This window comes from Haliotis rufescens, unplaced genomic scaffold (genome assembly GCF_023055435.1).
Source record: "Haliotis rufescens isolate VD_foot unplaced genomic scaffold, xgHalRufe1.0.p SCAF_4, whole genome shotgun sequence".
In the NCBI taxonomy this organism is placed as follows: domain Eukaryota; kingdom Metazoa; phylum Mollusca; class Gastropoda; order Lepetellida; family Haliotidae; genus Haliotis; species Haliotis rufescens.
Genome location: NW_025964112.1, coordinates 24826653 through 24848466, shown reverse-complemented (window position 1 = coordinate 24848466; position 21814 = coordinate 24826653). Strand labels below are relative to the sequence as shown.

The following is a 21814-nucleotide window of genomic DNA, read 5'->3' as shown; positions in this document are numbered from 1 at the left end:
GTGTCAAAAAGCCGGCTCCTCTGTTCAGCCATGCTCCAGTTCCTGGCAATCACGTTGTACCATGTACCATCAGGCTCACCGTAATGTCCAACCACATTATAGATTGGGTAGCCATCTTCTCGTGTAACTTGTCAGAGACACAGATATTGTAAACAAAAACATTGGCCCCCCTTTAAAGTTCTGAATAACCCTGATGTATGTCAAGTAGTGCCACATCTCGGCTGAAAAGGCATTTATTTTGAATTTGAGGGTAATTGCTAACTAACTAATAAGACTGACAAATAACTAGTAGAATGTTAATTAATAAAGTTTGTTGGAAAAATAAACTTCGTTCAGGGTTTTTTTAAAACTATTTCTACAACCTGTCACCCCAACAATGGGAAATGGCATATTCGATTTCCAAGAAATGACTTGGTGAGTCCTGACAGTGCATTGCAGGTTGCGATGAAATAAAAACATATATCCGTGGACTAACTTTGGCGGGTTATTTGTCAGCTTATTTAAAAAAAATGGGTGTTTTGAACACTTATTTTGAATTAGCCTAGAACATGGGCATTTTAATGTTGAACTTTAGTAATATTTGTTACATATATAACTACCTGTGACCCGTTTTCAGAATATTCTAAGATAGCTGACCTTTATACATTGTGTAGTTATGCGTTGCAAGAGAGCACTGTTTTCAAAGCCTCTTGCCGAGAATGTAGTCAAATTTCAAAACACAGTAGGTTTACCTCCTAAATCACGTTTTTGTCCCGAATGAAATTATTTTCAGTTTACCAAGCTCAAACTGGTGATTATTTCACTAAGGGCAAAAACTTCATATCAAATTGAATCGAGTTTAGTATTCTATTAATACCACAGATGTAATTTGAACTAGGAATCACCAAAAACAGTTGATGTCGTGGCCCTGTAAAAATAGTTCCCCGTTCAGTTTTTCACCATTACCGGTATCACGAAAAATCTAGATCTTGTTGTCAAATTTATAGGCCTTATTAGTTTTTTGACAATGCAGTAACTCCTTATCTTAACTGAGAAACACTCATATAACAGATCACATTGATCGTACTCTCTCGTTATTTTCGCCCTATGAACTAGTACCCTGTCTAAGCACAAGTGCGTAGTAGACTAATATAGCAACTGAGAGAAAGGTCAAGGTTACAACGTTTTTTAACCAAACACAGTGGAAGTAACTTCTATCATGACGCTGAAATAATAGTTTCACGTTTAATTTTTTTCTCCATTAGGGGTAAGCGAAATATCATTGTGCAAATATCTGAAATATGTGTCCTGATTTGTTTTACCCATGGGGTAACAAACATTGGGACTTCACACATTGTGCCCATGGAATCTAACCCGGCTTTCCGTGTGTCGAGCGAACGCTTTAACCACTAGGCCACCCCACCACCCAAATTACTAAGAAAATAGATCTGAACACGATGACAATTAACTATGAGTGTCAGCTGTGCATCTGCTAATAACTGTTTGGGGATAACTCGCATGTGACACCCTGATATGAATATTGAACCCCATTTGTTCAGCAGATTCACGTCACGAGTAACAACAGTGATATAACTCGGATTTCTAACGAAGCCATCTCGGGAGAAATGTTGTTCAAAATTCGGACTTCTAAAATATCCCTTAGTTTCTTGGATTCAGTTTGTTTTATTTCATTCAATGCGAGAATGTAAAACTAGACAATAAAGCAATTTCTTGTTTATTTTTATGAAAATACAACATTTATCACCAATTTTCTGTTTCTAACCCACGTAACTTTAGGAAACGGACGTGAAATATATCTTGTTAGCGTACTTGACTGGAAAATTAGATTCTTAAAAGTCTTGTGGCTCTTCAGTAGCCTAGTGGTCCACTCCCCAGCTGCAAAAGGTTGCAGATTCGATCCGACTGAAATATAAGTAACATTTGTCGTTTCTTTTTCTTTTTAATCTGCATATTGCCTTGAGCATAGTTGTGTGTGATTTAGGGATTGTGTTCAAACGCAAAACAAAATCTCTGGGACTTTCTATAGAATATACTAGCCGTTAAGACCCGGGGTAGAATAGGTCATCAGCAACCCATGCTTGCCGTAAAAAGCGACTATATTACAACCAGACATGGTGGTGTAGAGTTGATTGAACAGCTACCAGACATGGTGGTGTAGAGTAGATTGAACAGCTACCGGACATGGTGGTGTAGAGTAGATTGAAAAGCTACCGGACATGGTGATGTTGAGTAGATTGAACAGCTACCAGACATGGTGATGTAGAGTAGATTGAACAGCTACCAGACATATTGGTGTAGAGTAGATTGAACAGCTACCAGACATAACACTGAAGAGTAGATTGAACAGCTACCAGACATGGTGGTGTAGAGTAGATTGAACAGCTACCAGACAGAGTGGTGTAGGGTAGATATATAAACAGTCAGACATAGATTGTAGAGTATATTGAACAGCTAACAGACTTGGTGGTGTAGAGTAGATGAACAGTTACCATGCATGGAGGTGTAGAGTAGATTGAACAACTACCAGACTTGGTGGTGTAGAGTAGATTGAACAGCTACCAGACATACATTTGCAGAGTAGATTGAACAGCTACCAGACATGGTGGTGTAGAGTAGATTGAAAAGCTCCCAGACATAGTGGTGTAGAGTAGATATATAAACAGTCAGACATAGATTGTAGAGTAGAATGAACAGCTACCAGAGTTGGTGGTGTAGAGTAGATTGAACGGCTACCATGCATGGTGGTGTAGAGTAGATGTAACAGCTTCCATGCATGGAGGTGTAGAGTAGATTGAACAGCTACAAGGCATGGTGGTGTAGAGTAGAGTGAACAGCTATCAGACATGGTGGTGTTGATTAAATTGAAGAGCTACCAGGAATGGTGGTGTAGAGTATATTAAACAGCTACCAGACATGGTGGTGTTGAGTAAATTGAACAGCTACCAGGAATGGTGGTGTAGAGTATATTGAACAGCTACCAGACATGGTGTTGTTTAGTAGATTGAACAGCTACCAGACATGCTGGTGTAGAGTAGATATATAAACTGTCAGACATAGATTGTAGGGTAGATTGAACAGCTACCAGACATGGTGGTGTAGAGTAGATTGAACAGGTACCAGGCATAGTGGCGTAGAGTAGATATAACAGATACCAGACATGGTGGTGTAGAGTAGATTGAACAGCTACCAGACATGGTGGTGTAGAGTAGATTGAACAGGTACCAGGCATAGTGGCGTAGAGTAGATATAACAGATACCGGACATGGTGGTGTAGAGTAGATTGAACAGCTACCAGACATAGATGTGCAGAGTAGATTGAACAGCTACCAGACATGGTGGTGTAGAGTAGATTGAACAGCTACCAGACATGGCGGTGTAGAGTAGATTGAACAGCTACCAGACATAGATGTGCAGAGTAGCTTGAACAGCTACCAGACATGGTGGTGTAGAGTAGATTGAACAGCTACCAGATGTGGTGATGTAGAGTAGATTGAACAGCTACCAGATATGGTGGTGTAGAGTAGATTGAACAGCTACCAGATGTGGTGATGTAGAGTAGATTGAACAGCTACCAGACATGGTGGTGTAGAGTAGATTGAACAGCTACCAGATGTGGTGATTTAGAGTAGATTGAACAGCTACCAGACATGGTGGTGTAGAGTAGATTGAACAGCTACCAGACATATATGTGTAGATTAAATTGAACAGCTACCAGACATGGTTGTGTAGAGTAGATATATAAACAGTCAGATATAGATTGTAGAGAAGAATGAACAGCTACCAGACATGGTGGTGTAGAGAAGATTGAACAGCTACCAGACATGGTGGTGTAGAGTAGATATATAAATTGTCAGATATACTAATGTATAGTGGATATATAAACAGTCAGACATAGATTGTAGAATAGATTGAACACCTACCAGACATGGTGGTGTAGAGTAGATTGAACAGCTACCAGACCTGGTGGCGTAGAGTAGATTGAACACCTACCAGACCTGGAGGTGTAGAGTAGATTGAACAGGGACCAGACATAGGTGTGCAGAGTAGATCGAACAGCTACAAGGCATGGTGGTGTAGAATAGATTGAACAGCTACCAGACATGGTGGTGTAGAGTAGATTGAACAGCTACCAGACATAGATGTGCAGAGTAGATTGAACAGCTACCAGACATGGTGGTGTAGAGTAGATTGAACAACTACCAGACATGGTGGTGTAGAGTAGATTGAACAGCTACCAGACATAGATGTGCAGAGTAGATTGAACAGCTACAAGGCATGGTGGTGTAGAATAGATTGAACAGCTACCAGACATAGATGTGTAGAGTAGATTGAACAGCTACCAGACATGGTGGTGTAGAGTAGATTGAACAACTACCAGACATGGTGGTGTAGAGTAGATTGAACAGCTACCAGACATAGTGGTGTAGAGTAGATATATAAACTGTCAGATATACTAGTGTAGAGTAGATATATAAACTGTCAGATATACTAGTGTAGAGTAGATAAATAAACAGTAACACATAGATTGTAGAGTAGATTGAACAGCTACCAGATATGGTGGTGTAGAGTAGATTGAACAGCTACCAGGCATAGTGGTGTAGAGTAGACTGAACAGCTACCAGACATGGTTGTGTAGAGTAGATTGAACAGGTACCGGACATGATGGTGTAGAGTAGATTGAACAGCTACCAGACATGGTGGTGTTGAGTAGATTGAACAGCTTCCAGACATGGCGGTGTAGAGTAGATTGAACAGCTACCGGACATGGTGGTGTAGAGTAGATTGAACAGCTACCAAACATAGAGGTGTAGAGTAGATTGAACAGCTACCAGACATGGTGGTGTTGAGTAGATTGAACAGCTTCCAGACATGGCGGTGTAGAGTAGATTGAACAGCTACCGGACATGGTGGTGTAGAGTAGATTGAACAGCTACCAAACATAGAGGTGTAGAGTAGATTGAACAGCTCCCGGACATGGTGGTGTAGAGTAGATTGAACCGTTTCGATACATAAGAGTATGTTTCATGTACCTCTGTTGTCATAATTGGTATATATATAATTTTAATGTGAGATCATGGCCTTGTGTACAGTAAACTGAACTGAATGACATGACGTAGTTGTGTACACCAGACATAATCAGTAATGGTTAAATTCTATATTTCAGCTGAAAGTACCATCCAAGGGCATGTTCAACAATGTTACTTGAGTAGTTATTTGAATTCGATTATATACAGTCACAATGAATATTTCATTTCTTGGAAGGCCAAAGTGTATCATCACCCTCATCATCGCCTAGCTCTATTTCCAGACAAAGAAATCCTGAGGGTCCGTGCGTAGCTGATATGTTATAATAATTCTCAAGTTTGGTATGTTTTAAGAAGGTATTTATATTGACTATTTTAGTTCCCCTTTCGTTCACAATGGATTCTTCCGACATCAGCGTATGACCCTGACCTCTTTGGTGATTAACAGTTGTTGCTACGTAACACAGATCACACGATAAGTTTGTTCCTTTACCTGTTACAGGTAAGTTTACATGTCGCAGGCAAGTGTATTTGTCAAGGGCTGGTGTACATTTCATGGCCAGGTATATATGTCTAGGAAATTATTCATGTCATAGCCAATCGTTTACGTGACAGGCGGGTTTACATGTCATAGGCATGTGTATATGTTCTATACAAGTTTGTCACTGCAATGTGTGTATGTCTTGGGCAAGTTTTATATGTCATAGGTAAATTAAAATGCCATAAGTAAATGATATGACCCAAGCAGGTGTACATGACCTTGGCAAGTTTATATGTCATAGACAAGTATATATGTCCTCGGCAAATTTCTATCTTAAAAGTTTGACTTATGTTAGAAAGTACACCGTGAAGGAAGCCATCATCAGCATGTTTACGAATGTGTATGTTATTGTCGTGACAAGCTTCTATCGTGATCAACTCACTAGTGCATAACATTGGTGGGTAGTTCACAAAACTCGTTAGCTATTTAAAACAGAACCAATCTCCTGTATCTATCAGCCATTTGCTCAGTGTCCAACAAATCGCGAGCTTGTGATCGATCGACATGGTCGTGGATGTTAATATTAGAAATATGTCAAGTGTTCACGATGTTGTCATAACAACGGACAAATGTGCGGAAACATGGTTGATGGTATTATGTTTACGTATAAGGATACTCCAAACACGAGTCAGCAGTCGAAATGAAATAAACTATCGCAACATACTGTCAGACACGTGAAGATCCGGGATAAATTTGGCCTTCATCAACCCATTCTTGCCTTGAGGCGACTAACGGGATTGGGTGGTCAGGCTCGCTAACTTGGTTGATGCATGTCATCGTATCCCAATTGCGTAGATCGATGCTCCTGATGTCATTCACTGAATTGTCGGGTCCAGACTCGATTATTTACAGGCCGCCGTCATAAATGAAATAATGCTGAAATGCTAATAGACGCGATGGAAATAGAACTAAATATAAATCAATCATCAGGAAATCTTCATTTTATTCAAACATTGCTGATTGGAAGATCCGTGAACAGAAATGAGATGAGTTGAGGTGAAAAGGGGTTTAGAGTCGCGTTCAAGATCATTGCACTTATATAGCGGTGTTCATGCATGTGTACGTGTGCATGTGTGTGTACGTATGCGTGTGCGTGTGTGTGGCTGTTTGTACTGGTCCAGGCTAATGCTGAATTTATAGTGTCAGCACACTGAGATACCATGCCGCAGTTTAACATGAATACCCAACTCATACATAGTATACTGATTCCGAGCCGACCAGTCCTTGTTTAAGCCCCTTAATGTTGAACGCCATGCAGGGTAACAACAAGTACCATATTATAACGTCTTTTGGTATGAGGCGGCCGGAGATCGAACCCCCGGCTTTCCGGTCTCCGGGCAGAAGCTCTACTACTAGAGCACGGAGGCGGTCGTTAATTGAAATGAAATTAGAAACAATAATTTTAATATGTTACAGTGAGTGAGTAAGTGATTAACTTGGGTTCATCGCCGCTTTGAACAGAATTTCAGTCAGAGTACGACGTGTAAGACAGTCTCCGGCGTCTACCTCGCTGACAATAGCCACCAGAACGGGACAAACGAAGAGTCTTAATCAGGGCGAATCTGGGTTTCGAACCCACAACCATCGGAATATGGCACGACTGGACAGCTAACGTCCGCACCTTAGACGACTGGGCTAACCGTCCCCACAGGTATTTGGGTCACCTCTCTATGACACAGCGTTCACAAAGTTTAGGTGTAGTCCGTCAACCATCACTTTGGCACCCGGCGTTACACATCATGTTTCATGAAGCACACACTTACGCGACGAAAGGTGGTTATTATCGAATAATAATCATTGACCTAACTACTAGTTTTGTAATATTTCATGTCTCAATAAAAAAATTTGTTCATTGTTAATTTTGTGACCAGCGACATGACCCTGTAGTGGGGTACGGTGTAAGACGACTTGACGTCTTTAAACAATGACATAATGTGTTGACATTTAAAATATTTACAGAATAGTATTTATGTATTATTTCTAAAATGTGTGTTTGCTCACGGAACATAATCAAGCGGACTCTTCATTGTTAATACAGATCTGCATTTGACAACATAATGAAAATGTCTTCTTTAAAATTCTCAAACGCTGGCTCTGTACAAAAGATGATCTTATGTTTTAGAATATCCTCAGATTATCCTCAGCGCTTGGCCATGTAGTTATTCCCCTATAGTTACTAAGTTACATGTTACCAATATATGCATAGGATACACGTTGCCTTACTTCAGTCGTGGCAAGTACTGTCATGCGAGTGATGTGTCATGCGAGTTCGATGACAACACTACGTCAATGGCTACCTCATTTACTTTGGACCGTGTTTGACAATTATCGGATTACAGCCAGAATGACGTGAGTGGAAAACTGGCTTACACACAACTGTGTTGAAATATATACGTGCCAGCGATGGTGTACACACTGATGAGTCAGTTGATATTACTAGATATGGAAATGACTATCTTGTGTGTGAACAGTATATGTTACCACGGTACATACACACGAATGTGCTAAGATTGATAACACACATAGCGTGGTCTCTGGTGTTTCAGGGGCGGTCGGGTAGCCTAGTGCTTAAAGCGTTCGCACGTCACGCCGAAGACCCGGGTTCGATTCCCGAAATGGGTACAATGTGTGAAGCCCATTTCTGGTGTCCCCGCCGTGATATTGCTGGAATGTTGCTAAAAACGGTGTAAAACTATACTCACTCATTCACTCACTCTTGTGTTTCATGCATAGAATCGTGTCGCTGGTGATAGCGGCAGGTTGATAGGGACGAGAAATATACCTCCGTATCAACAAATTTTGTAGCGAAACATGGATACCAAACAATGAGCAATAACCGTATTCAAAGATGACGTCTTTCAAGAAAAGATTAAAGTTTAAATTTAGATATTGATCGCTTTGATTCAAAACAATATCAACACACGCGTCAGGACGTCTTCAATAGTGGGTGATATTTGCATGGGATACGGAGGGGAAGGACTTGCAATAATCTACATGATAAAAGACAAAATTGTACTTTATCTTTTGTGGCATCACTATTCAACAACTGCGTCCTGACTTGACACGATGGACGCCCTTCATGGAGTAATTCAACATTGGTCTCTCTTTGTGCTATTTATGTGATTAAAGACGGATATTTGAGATGGAAGTTATTGCTGTTTTAGTCATGAATACCTTCACATCCAGTACAACTGTGCCTCCCAAACACAAAAGGCCATCAACTGACCAGTTGAAACGTCAGTTCAAATGTAAAAAAGTGTTTCTCTCCAGGAAGCAAAATGTGAAGAATAATGATCGACAAGCAACACGCCATGTACCCAGAGTTACTTCAATATGTGTATGTTTTCAGAGAGTAAAGGTACCCGGGCCTTGTCACCCCTCTTCCGACGTGGATATTTGCGTTGTCACCACTTCATAGTCATATGACATGACCTTGACCTTGTGGCGTTTCCCCAACAACCAGTTTATTGGGTGGACCGGATAATACATCATACGAGTACGTTGAAGATTCGGGGAAACAAAGTAAGTCCAGTCAAAGTGCTATACAAGTAAGGGGTTGATTAATAACTTGTAAACACGCACGTGAACATGCATTTTTACTTTTAATCGTTCTTATCTCTATCCTAAACATATGGTACTGTTTTCGCTTGACCTTCCGTACCCGTTCGCCAGATGAGAACGGTGCCGTTTTAGCCTTCTCCCCTTCTTATCAACATGTCAATTACGTTTAAACGATCACTAACTGTTACATGTAAGTCAAAACGCCAGGGCATTCTGTCACGTGACAAGAAACATACAAACAAATGGAAGCTACAAAATAGTCGAGTGGTAGAGTCTGTCCTTCATTTTTTTTATTTCAAATGTCTGTTTTGTTACATCCAGCAGCTTGCCATGGGTAATTCGATGCGCGCGAGGAGTTGTTTGACGTGGCCGAGCACAGCAACATGCCGCGTACCTGACACATGAACCTCTCAATAATAGGCTCCTAAATCTACAGATTACAGCCAGTATTTAGGTTGCGTCGTGCCTCCAGTCATAAAGATAACGAACACTACACCTTATGCCCGTGTTTACATTGCCCGACACAAACAACATTTAGCAGATTCGCGATATTCAAGATAATATAATGATTCATGTTTTGTAACATATGCAGAACTGAATGGTTGAAACATAATTCTCTCAGGTCATATTCCTCCATAACATGACACTGCCAAGATGATAAATACTACAGCATATATCAAAATGTAGAAATAAACATAATGAGACAACCATAACAAATATTTGATTCATTCAAATTTGGTCATTTCTTCGAAAACAAAGGTTTATGAAATTAAAACAAAATCTTCAATAAGTCATTTGTTAAATGTTGTTTATTTATCAAAGATTTTGTTTCGAATATGTGTTACTGATATTTATCAAGCGCTGGAGAATAACTCACACACACTATGGCATAATGTGTAGTTATGTTTGGACTGAAAACTTTCCTCCCAAGGATTTTTGTCCGACGAAGAACCTCCCGAAGGCTCTTTACTGAATAATGTTCAAAGCGGCGTTTAACGCAACTCTCTCATTCTGTAAATATGTTGACTTGCGAAAGAAAGGTAACCATGAAATGCTACTAAGCCAATATTCAACATTTCTTACTCCCCTTGTGTAGGAATGTAAAAGAGTAAATATGTTGGATGTATAATGATATTTTACCCCCTTTCATGTGTTTAGATTCTAGACGTGTTTAAATAAAATATGCAAAACATATCTTCCGTTTAGAATTTAAACGCAACCCTAAACCCATTTATAGTAAAACATGTATGGCATAAGTCTATTACCTAAACACATTTACAGCGTATGTCTTACAAACTTCAATTTATTATTGAAATTTAGAGGGCAGAGGGGTATATGTCTGAAGGTAATACGTTTTTTACCCCTACACTGAACTATTGATCTGTTCGTTACAAATTGCCGCAGACGCTTCTCTGACAATAATAACCTCGAACCTCAAGTAAAAAGCCGGGTCCAAGGACCTTCCTACATGAGTAAACTCCTGCACCTTCTATTGAAGGTATTATGACAGATAGGGGTTCGTTCGGAAAAGGAAGGCCGCGTCGCGAACAACAGAAATTGCAGGGGTCTGTCCCACGCAGGATAAGTTTATACACGACCAGGTTCAAGATTTCACGGCGAATAAATGACCCGAATGAGAAAAGGCGTGCGCCGGAGTCTACCTCGCGGCTGTACTATTCGCACAATTTCGGCATGCTGGGCGAGTATCACTCTCCGCCGTAACTTGTCCCATATGTAATCTCGATTGATAAGCAGTCTGCACTATCACAACGACGCTCAACACAGCACATTCCTTTGAAATACAACGGGCTTTTGGCTTTTAATGCAAATTAGGAATATGTTGCCGGAGGCCTGGTCAGTAAAGGATACCAACAGGATGGACTCGGCGATTGTGCACTAAATCTAGGGTAAGAGGAGGTATGATTTGAACAATACGTATTTCGATAACTCTGGCGTTATGTATGCACATGCTTCTGTCGTTGTCGAACTAATTAAAACAGTCCGCTGATAAAAGAAGAATGCCAAATGGAATGTGAAATGTCCATTCATTGAGATGGTGGTGAACGTATACACACGTCACGTGGCACACAGCCACTGTGCGTTCGTCACTTACTCCTCTTTCTCACCGTTGATCGATTATTGATAAACACATATTGTTTATTGAATTGTCACAAAGTCATAGTAAGTCGTGCTCATTCACTGAAACATGGCTCACTCATTACTCAGACGTAAGGCAACATGTATTTGACCTTGCTACGGATATGAAGCCCCTGTTCACAGTAATGTTACCCACTGAACAATTTACATTTATTATGTCAAGCAAAGAATTATGTGTTCCTTTGCGGCATATGGTCAATCTTCATTTAAACGAAGAAAACAATATAACTAAATTATTATAGTATCATATTTTCAGTTTTTATTTTATTAATATTCACATCTTCAAGGAGGGTATTTTTTGTATTCTTGATTAATGTCTTTTATGAAAATAGTGTTCCAAACTAATTATTCTTTAAACTTGTATTTTAACGTTTTTTGGTCGTGTCAACCAATAATGACTGGAAAGTGTTTTTATATTGTATTTTATAGATTGGTTCATTTTCAATGTACGCTTTGTGACACGTTAATCAGCTATACCTTATCATTATCCTACCTTATGTCTACTTGGGTCAACTCTGCGTGTCGTTAGATCACTGATGACAGACCTTTGGTTTAAGAGTTTATCGGTGAGTACAGTGAATAAGTTGTCTAACTCAGTAATGACAGGGTTATTTCAACCGACCTCGGTCTGTGTGTTAGGTGTCCTATTCCCAGCTAACATTGCCCGAAATAGCAAACAAGATGGAAGATTGATATTGCATTTTACTTAGGGACATACGATTTTAACCAATTATAACTCTATGTGCGTGCAGGTAATGTGAGTTGCTGTTGTACTGAAACCCAATCTCAAACGCCTAGACCATGGCCCTGCTGGGGGGTTATGCAGTACTTTATCAGATGGCCGGGCTGTTCACACAGCCTCAGAAACCATGTACGGTGTTTTCAAGGGCAGTGAGCGAGTATGGTTTTACGCCACTCTGTGATACACCAGTCATATGAGTGAGGAGGACACGAATTGGTCTCACATACAGAATCCATGTGGGGAGTCGAACCCGGAGGGTCAGGGGGTTGGATGATGGGAGTGTTTGCAGTTATCCTATACTATCACTGTACAGTGCACGGATCGTTTTACCATAAATATTATCACTCCAATGTAAGATACTTAAATGTAACTAATATAGTATATTGATACATATCAACTTGGAACACGTCGATATTGATATCAGTACAGTATAGGCCATTGTTAAGGACCTCTTAAGTAAGCGAAACGACACCTACGGTACCCGTCGCAGTTAATACAATTGACCAATAAAGACTTTCATTAAACTTAAATAGTTATGTACTGCCTCGAAATATATGTTTAATGTATTGAATTATGTTCTAAGGTGTAAAGCTTCAATGGAGCTCCCCAAGAAATACAGTCACTAGATTCCGGATACATACGTTACCATAGTAAAAATGGATATAACAATGTCATTGACAGGGTGGTTAATGTGCAAATTAGAACAAAATTAGATCTCGATCGGAGGTTGCGTTAGGTGAACTTCCTTATCAGCCAATCAGCGTCGATGCTTCAAATGTTCGGTACAAGGTAGCGAAGCATTCAGTGAGTGTGTGAGTGGGTATGGTTTTACGCCGCTTTTAGCAATGTTCTAGCAATATCACGGCGGGGGACACCAAAACTGGGCTTCATACATTAAACCCATGGAACCCAGGCCTTTGGCATGACGAGCGAACGCTGAAACCGAACGTGCTATCTCCAAAACACACTAAAACGGTCAGTTTCAAACGTAAAAAATAAAGGCTGAGTCATTATATTTTTGGACACGTCCGTTCTGAGCGCCATAACATCTACACCGAAAACAGTAGAACAGTCGAAGGAACATTTGTGTTCTGTGTGGGTTTTATTTTGTGAAAATCGAAATTTCTACATCGAGGTGGTAAAGAAATGAAGTCGACTTGTTGTAGTAAGCTGAATGTGCAAAAGAAACCACGCGTCCTTCGTTTAGATTGGACGATCAAAGAATGCTCAGGGTTCGCTTCACGCGACCTTTTATGTCAGTGGGTTCAGGTGGAGTCGGTTGGGTAGATCGCAGAGAGGAATCGTATCTGAATATAAGATTTGATTTTGATGAGATTGTTTTGACAGTCTTTTATACTCCTCCTACAGTTTATCTCCATAGCATTGTGTTTGGTATTTGTCGTTTGAATACTCAGGTTGTTGACCTTATTGCAGCCACCAGGCTCTGCTGTGACCCAAGGCTGTGTGGCTGACGGCGGCACGACGACCTGGGACACTCACCATCCTGTCAACGTCATAACTTGTTGCTTCTGTCAGATGTAAGAGTGTGGTCGCCGAAAGTTGGCAAAACAGAAAAGTATACTCAAGACCAAACCAAACGTATACAGCTCCGTCTACAATCGTGTGTGAGAGAGTACATGAAGATATTGGCCTGAAGGATCACGGGCGCCAGGCAGTGTACGCAGTGCAGATCGATGGTGCATGTATAATGCATGGGCTGATACCCGAGACGCTACCACCATACTCACACTGCAGTGTTAAATCGATCCTCAGAAATCTTTAGGAAAGGAAGTCAACTGTTTTGGTATGTAATAAAACTGTTCATTGGAAGTTTTCTGAATTACATTGCTCCTTGTAGACAATGTCTGAGTGATTCATATTTGGACGTGCATCATGGGAGGAAGATTGTTTGTTGAAAACCCTGATGTCTGAACTGGGAATAATAGAAACAATACATCTGGCATCGGAACATCAGCTTTCCATGGCCCGTTGTGGTCTGGTATACTGTAGCTGAGTGGACTGTGGCGTCACATGATCTGTAACCGTACATATGGCTGTGCTAGCCATTACAACCTTGCAACACCACGTTACACAGTTTATAATAGATCAAGATTGTGATTGATCACTTTTATTGGGATTCATTTTACCTACATATTGAGATTGTGTGTAATTATTTCTTTCGTGAATATGCGGGCCTCTAACCTTGTCACATCCCGGCGCTTATGTCACCGTGTTTTTTGTTTCGTGCTCGGGGTATTCGTCGGGCTGCAGATGTACGCCGCTGTCTGGCCTTGGGGACGTAATGGGGACGGGACACGGGACTCTCCTACCCTCAACACATGGAAACTGTTGAAGGATTTAACTGTGGCCAAATTGTCGTCGTCAACACCCGCCCCTGTTCTCACCAACATTGAACTGTTGAAGGTGAACATATCCGCCAATATAAACGCCTCTCTGAATACTTTGCTCAGACTCAACTCGGAACAGCATATTCGTAATATTGAGAAATTTCCACTGCATTTTCATAACAATTCTGTTGTTATCTTGATTCAAGTTCATAAAAGACTGGAAGACCTACAAATCATGATAGAATCAATGAAATCAGTGCGATACATCAACCAGACACTCGTCGTCTTCAGTCATGACTACTATTCTCCAGAAACGTTTGAACTTGTTTTTTCTATAGATTTCTGTCCCGTACTACAACTGTTTTATCCGTACGCCATACAGTTCTTTGACAAGCAGTTCCCCGGAGATATTCCTCGTGACTGTCCGAGAGATATAGGGAAAGAAAAGGCTATGGCCACAGGTTGTTACAATGCCAATTTTCCGGACACGTATGGGCACTACAGGGAAGGGAAGTTCACCCAGATCAAACACCATTGGGTGTGGAAGCAGCATTATGTCTTGGATCGAGTCCATATTCTGAAAGACTTCAATGGAGTTTTGCTGCGTTTAGACGATGATTACTATTTGGCTGAGGACATCATTCATGTAATTAGGCTCATGAATGATGAAAAGTCCAAAATCTGTCCCTCTTGTGTCATGTACATTCTTGGCGAACACGAACAGCTCAAACCGAACTCGTACATCTCTGAAACGGGGGATGTGGTAATATCAAACTGGTTCACCGGGATTGGAAGAGGCATGGCTTTTAGAAGAGACTTCTGGGAAGCTTTTAAATCATGTGCTACGTCATTCTGTAAGTTTGATGATTATAATTGGGACTGGGCACTCGAACACAGCAAATCCACTTGTTTCAAAGATATGAAAATACTCAAACCTAAGGCTGGGCGAGTATTTCATATAGGCACCTGTCACGGCTTCCATAGAAACATCAAAGGATGCGACAGAGACCAGGTAAAAAGTAGCATACAAAAAGTATTATCCATGTACCAGAAAAATCTCTTTCCACACAAATTTAAAGCTTCTAAAAATAAAGCAAAACCAAGATCAATTCGTCAAGGTTTTGGGGGTTGGTCCGACCCGCGTGATCAGGAGCTGTGTTTAAGATTCTTTGAAAACAAAACCGATGGTGTATACATGTTAAATCAAATAAATAAAGTGATCACCACTTGATGGAACATGTTTGTCGTCAGTCAATCTCGACTAGCTAAGCGTTTCCCGAAAACCTGAACCTATATTCCATCTGCATTGAAGTTTAATGCAGGTTTGCCAGTATTGTGTTGTGTAAGTGATCGCATGAAAGAAGGCAACATTATCAGCCTTCATTAAGCGCCCTTGTGTTTAGTTGTTTAGTTCAGATAAAGCAAAAACTGAGATGGTGAATCTACGTATTCCGTTGATTGTTACTTTACAAAAGTCGGAAGATCATTTTAGCTCACGTGTCCAGAGGAGCAGGTAACAAGCCCAGACGGTCACGTAACATGTCCAGAGCAGTAGGTAACTAGTCCAAACAGTAGTTAACTTGTCCAGAGTATCGGGTAATTCGTCCAGAGTACCAGGAAACTTGTCCAGAGGAGCCGGTAACTTGTCCAGGGCAGTAGGCGACTTGTCCAGAGCAGCAGGGAACCTGTCCAGAGCAGCAGGCATCTTGTCCAGAGTAGCAAGTAACTATATAGTCCTGGGGAGCAGGTACCTTGTCCAGAGTAGCAAGTAACCAGTCCTGGGGAGCAAGTATCTTGTCCAGAGGATCGGGTAACTTGTCCAGAGCACTAGGCAACTTGTCCAGAGTAGCTGGTAGCTAGTCCAGCGTATCAGGTAAGAAGTCCTTGGGAGCAGGTAACCTGTCCACAGTATCAGGTAACTAGCACAGAGTTGCAGGTTACTAGTTCCATAGTTGCAGGTAACTTGTCCAGTGTAGCTGGTAAGAAGTTCTAGAGAAGCAGGAAATAAGTTCCAGAGTAGATCGTAACTAGCCCAGAGTAGATCGTAACTAGCCCAGAGTAGGTTGCAACTAGCTCAGAGTAGATCGTAACTAGGCCAGAATAAGAAGCAAGTACTAAGTATGACCAGCTCAGTTTTTGCTGCCTTACTAAGTGGATTAGTGAATATGATCATGAACATTTTTAACGCAAAGTATATTCATCACTTAAAGACCATTTAAAAGGGCTATATCATGTTTTATGGACCCAAGAAACTGATACTGACTGAGGCGAGCTGCCGAGATCAGACTCAGTTTCTAAGGTCTATAAAAAATGATGCTGTCCTATTTATGGTAAGAATGGTATTATTACATAATATTAACACAGCAATATATTAATTTCAGTTGCGAATTGCGTCTCTTTTTTCATTTTCGCAAGTGACTGCGAAACGCGCAGTTGAACAGCTTTCCTTGTAGATGCTGCTTCACAATAAGGCTTGCGTTACGCTCTCGCTCATTGGCTGACAACATTTCTCTCCTTTGTGTTCATAGGCTTTATCACGCAGGACAATGCCACTTTTAATCCCTGCACGGCAGGGTGGGACTCAGGGCAATACTGAGTCATAAAAAAGATCATGTGACCCTTTTTTCAACCAATGTAAATACAGATATAATATGAACTGTAATACTACCTGTGATATTGCGTGGATTCCAGCCCATAAATGAGACAGCAGATGAATTTGCGAAATGATGTCTGAATTTAAGCTTCAAACTATTTCGACTTCAGTTTTGCAGACAGTTTTGCAGACAATTCGTCATCGAAAGACACGGGAGAAAGTCATTATTACAAGACTTCATCTTAGATACTGTGGGTTAAATACTAAGCACAGTTTCATTGATAAAGAGGTCTCCTTTGTATGGACTCACTGCGATGTTAATACTCCCGAGACAGTGAAACATAGAATGTCCAGACCACATCCGATCAGAAGAAATTTAAGATGTGCAGTACATTTTCTCTAATTCTTTCTTTGAATCATACATTGTGCATTGACCAGTAAACCATTTGCCAGAAATGACTTAGTGTGTGCTTGCGGTTTTAAATATTAAATTAGGTCTCGAAGCACATTGTTGAATTATCACATTTTCATTACTCACTGAGCTCTTGTTTATACCTATTTGGTCTGTAAATGCATACCATGCCATACCATACCATACCATACCATACCATACATGATGTCAATTACTGGATTGTCTGGTCCAGACTCGATTATTTACAGACCGCCGTCATATGGTTGGAATATTGCTGAGTGCCGTGTTAAATATACCAAACCAAACCATACCATTCAGCGACGTGCGTTTTCAACACGTGTAAACAACAGCATAAAGGGAAAGAAAAATGGTCTTTTAAGGTATGTTTTCTACTGCGTTGTCATACTTGAGCATTAATTAATCACCACCCACCTTTTCGGATATGTGCTACATTCAAAATGACTGGTATGATTCACTGTTGGAAACAACAACATGAACCGACAAACGCCTGGCTCTACCATCACACAAATAGTGAAGCTGACTCGAGCAATTGGTTCCGATTTTTTGGCGTTAATTTCAACCGAGGAATCACCGCAGCATCTGGAGCATCCTCTCACGGATGACGTCAGCGAGACGTCTCCTCAGACGTTATTCAAAGATCCATGGTTCGTCATTATGTTTCGGAATTATATTTTTGAATCAGGTGTTGCTTGATTTATACTCATGTATATATATTACATCTGTTTATTTCCTGGTCCATCATCTTTTTCTGCATCTGATCTAATTTGTTAATATTTAGAATATTCAACATACTTTTTGTATTGCTACGGATTATGATCACTGCATAACTTATGAAAATCCCCAACTTGTGTAGACTGTATCAACAAATATGAAGACACAATAAAAACTGATCTCCAGTTGAAGGGGTACTAATACATTGTGTGATGTACTCTGTGTGTGATTCTATGCATCTCCATAGGCTCACACACAGGATGCATCATATCATATTCCCAGAGGGATCGGTTGACAACGAATGTATCTCGCCGACATTCATTCATGCAGATCCAGAATATATGTCCGACGTTTCACTGAGTTACTTGTTTATAACATTGCGAATAGAGCTTCATACGAAACCTGTACAATTTCCAGGTCACACTTTACAACCATACTGTATTTGAAGAGAGTATTATTTTCTTCTATGTGTATTCCATCGTTGAAAAATTAGTTAATTGTGACTTTATCAAACAAACACCGGAAAAAGGGACCACTGCCCTCTGATCACATGTATAGGACACTGTAAACTCACGACTGATATTCATGTGAATAGAACATAGAAAACATTGAAGCAAGCATGGGGCAATTACTGTTCTTGTGTTTTAACTGACGATAAAAAGATGTTTCAAAAACCAAATATCACATCTGTACATCTATGATGTTTTATTCTGATATGTTATCATTTATGAGTCTTGACAAAAGTGTTTATTTCAAATATTCTACTAATGATTGTAATGTTTTCTCCACAATCCAGACATTACAATATGAACTGAATTTAATAACTTGAAATACATTGCATAGCTAAATATTGCCATCTGTAATGTGTTAATCTTTCTACCATGGATTGGGGGCACGGGTGGCCCAGTCGTCTAAGGCGCCGCGATTCGCTGTGCAGAGTTGCGTCCCTTGGGCACGCCAGAAACCTATGATTGTGGGTTCGAATCCCGGTTCAACCCGATTATGTTTCTAGGTTTGTCAGCACCATACCCGTGCTCGTGGGTTTCACCGAAGTGGTAAACGTCTGAGACCTGCATCACTTCGGGCTTTCCTCCCACATTAAGCTGACACGCCGTGATATAACTGGAATAATGTTAAAAGCGGCGTTAAACCCAATTCACTCACTCACTCTACCATGGATTACATTGAATTTTATTCATTGTAAGAGTGGTTTGGTTTTACTTTATTGAATACAATATTAAGACTGCATTACTGGTGTAGCTAACTAAAACAAACATTAGCGTCTTTAAATAGATATTTCATGTATCATTTTAAACAAGGATATTGTTGATATACGTATTAGATAGTGGGTCTTTATAACCAAGTATTTTGGAGGAATTAAAAGTTCCTCGATGTTTTTTTTAGGTTAACAATAGCAATCATGAGGATAGTGCTTTAGCGCTATAGCCAGTGATGTAGGTAACCATTCATTCGTACATGCTATGTTCATTCAACAGAGACCGGCATGGTTAACAAAAGGTGGTATCAATTATGAATCAGCAATTTTGTTTTCTGTCATCCAAGATCGCGTAGTGAGTAGAGCATAGCTTCTGAAGAGCTCACGCGTGACTTTTTAACAGTGGACGTTTATATACTGAACCGCAAAAGAAGAGTCACCCCAAGTAACATTGCGTGAACATTACATTTCTTGCCCTATAAAAATCCATCCAGATCGGATAACATTAATTCGTCATTGAATTGCTACCACATGCCAAGATTGACAAGAAATCAGCGACACCAAGCCTGTTACGACGTAAATTGTAATAAAAAGGTAAATTGTTATACTTGCAGGAAATTGTAATAATTTTGACGTAAATTGTAATAACAACGTAAATTGTAATACAATTTGACGTAAATTGTCATACGCAAATTGTAATAAAAATTGACGTAAATTGTAATAATCTCAACTTGCGGTAAAATGTAATAACTTTTACGTAAATTGTAATAACCTTATAAGTTTAGTGTCAAAGGCGTTAAATGACTAGAACCTATCCTTGTCAGGGTTGGTACAGGGTTTATCGTACAATCGTCATTAAAGTATGGGTGTGGGGGAGGATTGAGGTCGTTATCGTACATTGTTGTATAATTATATGTATATATAAACGCATTGGAATTTCATATCTATGGTTGTCTAGAAGAGGATTAATTACTACAATGAACTTAGTTTTCATATCTATTTGAGAAATACTCTGTGTGTTTTGTACTTAATTGTAATATATCCTATTGACGATTTTCATCATAATTGTTCAAATTTAACCTAATGGAATCATATTTCAATTGGTAAAGTAGGTAGTAATATACACAATGGAATAATTATAACGTAACAAACTTACACAAATATATTGATGTGTAAATGTGGAAAGTCTGACTTTTACTGACTGAAGCAAATTTATTAATTTTGCAACTGTATATTTGTACATATTTTATGCGGGGAGGGGTTTACTAAGTTGCAAGAACTAGTCCCCAATACAATTCTCATTTTGTTCTGTGAATAAAATATGTTTAAACTAAACTAGCAAATGGATGACATGTCATTCTGCAGTAGTCTGTGTGCAAGCTGATTTATACATCTCCATATACATTATATCAATTTATTATCATTCAAGTTTCAATTTTTTTAACGTTGCTCGGAGGATGTAAAGGAAATAATGACAATGTCCTGGGCGATGTACATGTAGGCATGTGAACCCGCAAGGACTACCTCAAAGATCCATCCTCGGGTTAAAAATGATGGATTACATTAGGTACGTCTATTCGACAAATAGGTTAATTGATTTATCATCCAATAGTAGCTTAGCTAGGAGTCCATTGCAATAACAATGAGTTACGAGTTACCGAAGAGAGCTCTGTGCAACCGGACCCTGAAATTATGTCGATTTGCATTGGAGGTTTACTTAATTTGATAAGGAGCACATGACCGTTTCCTTGAAACAAACAAGACAATTCAATCGTATTTATACATTATATTTTGACGAAGAATTCAAATACAACAAATGAGTGACAGATCTCCTGTGCAATGTCAAAGGAAAAAAAACAGTCGTCAGCAAATGCAGCATAGATTTCCCATGCATGGGAAAGGAGAATACTTAATACATAACATTATATACAATGTTTTTATTATTATCAAAAGAGGGGCGCGGATATTCTTTACCTACATTGCATATACTATTAGATATTGTGTATTCTCGATCTCTGTGAACTTCTCACAGATAAAGAAATAATAATAAATAAATTTCTAGCAATGTATGATTAACATATGGATCATGAATATAACATGAAATATTTCCTTTCATAGGAAGAAGTATATTTAATGAAATAAATGAATAAATATAACTGTCTAGATTCCTTTCATATGTCATGAAGAACTAACAACAACTTACTGACAACTTTTGCTGGGATAATAACTCCTTGCCAAACAACAAAAACAGAATCCATCATGATAACGGCACGAAATCATAATTCAAAGCATACACAAATAATATCCGGTATCTTCGGGCATGTCTTGTTGAGTTTCAAAGAGCATCAGAATGTATAATAAATTTGTTGCAATCAATTGTTGCTGAAATATATCTGTTTTGATCAAAATTGAAAGGATGGAAAATCTATAATGAAAAGTGTTTTGTCACTAACGTAAATATTCTCTTTGACCTTATACGAAGAGTATT

General features: G+C 39.6%; 1 protein-coding gene across 8 annotated transcripts in view; it reads left to right on the top strand.

The window, feature by feature from the left end:
- LOC124121627 (alpha-1,6-mannosyl-glycoprotein 2-beta-N-acetylglucosaminyltransferase-like) overlaps window positions 1-15624 on the top strand; it is a 29757-nt gene extending 14133 nt beyond the window's left edge. The window contains exons 1-4 of one of the 8 annotated variants that reach the window (XM_046484658.2): window positions 5507-5526; window positions 7027-7216; window positions 8915-9087; window positions 13460-15624. In XM_046484658.2, the coding sequence (XP_046340614.2) occupies window positions 14213-15604 (1392 nt within the window). In that variant the 5' untranslated portion in view covers window positions 5507-5526; window positions 7027-7216; window positions 8915-9087; window positions 13460-14212 and the 3' untranslated portion in view covers window positions 15605-15624. Of the gene's footprint in view, window positions 1-5432; window positions 5588-7026; window positions 7217-8263; window positions 8650-8914; window positions 9088-10565; window positions 11044-13459 lie in introns of those variants that run through there. The other 7 variants (XM_048382404.1, XM_046484664.2, XM_046484662.2 and 4 more) reach the window with 7 other exon arrangements.
- The last annotated feature ends 6190 nt before the right edge of the window (window positions 15625-21814 follow it).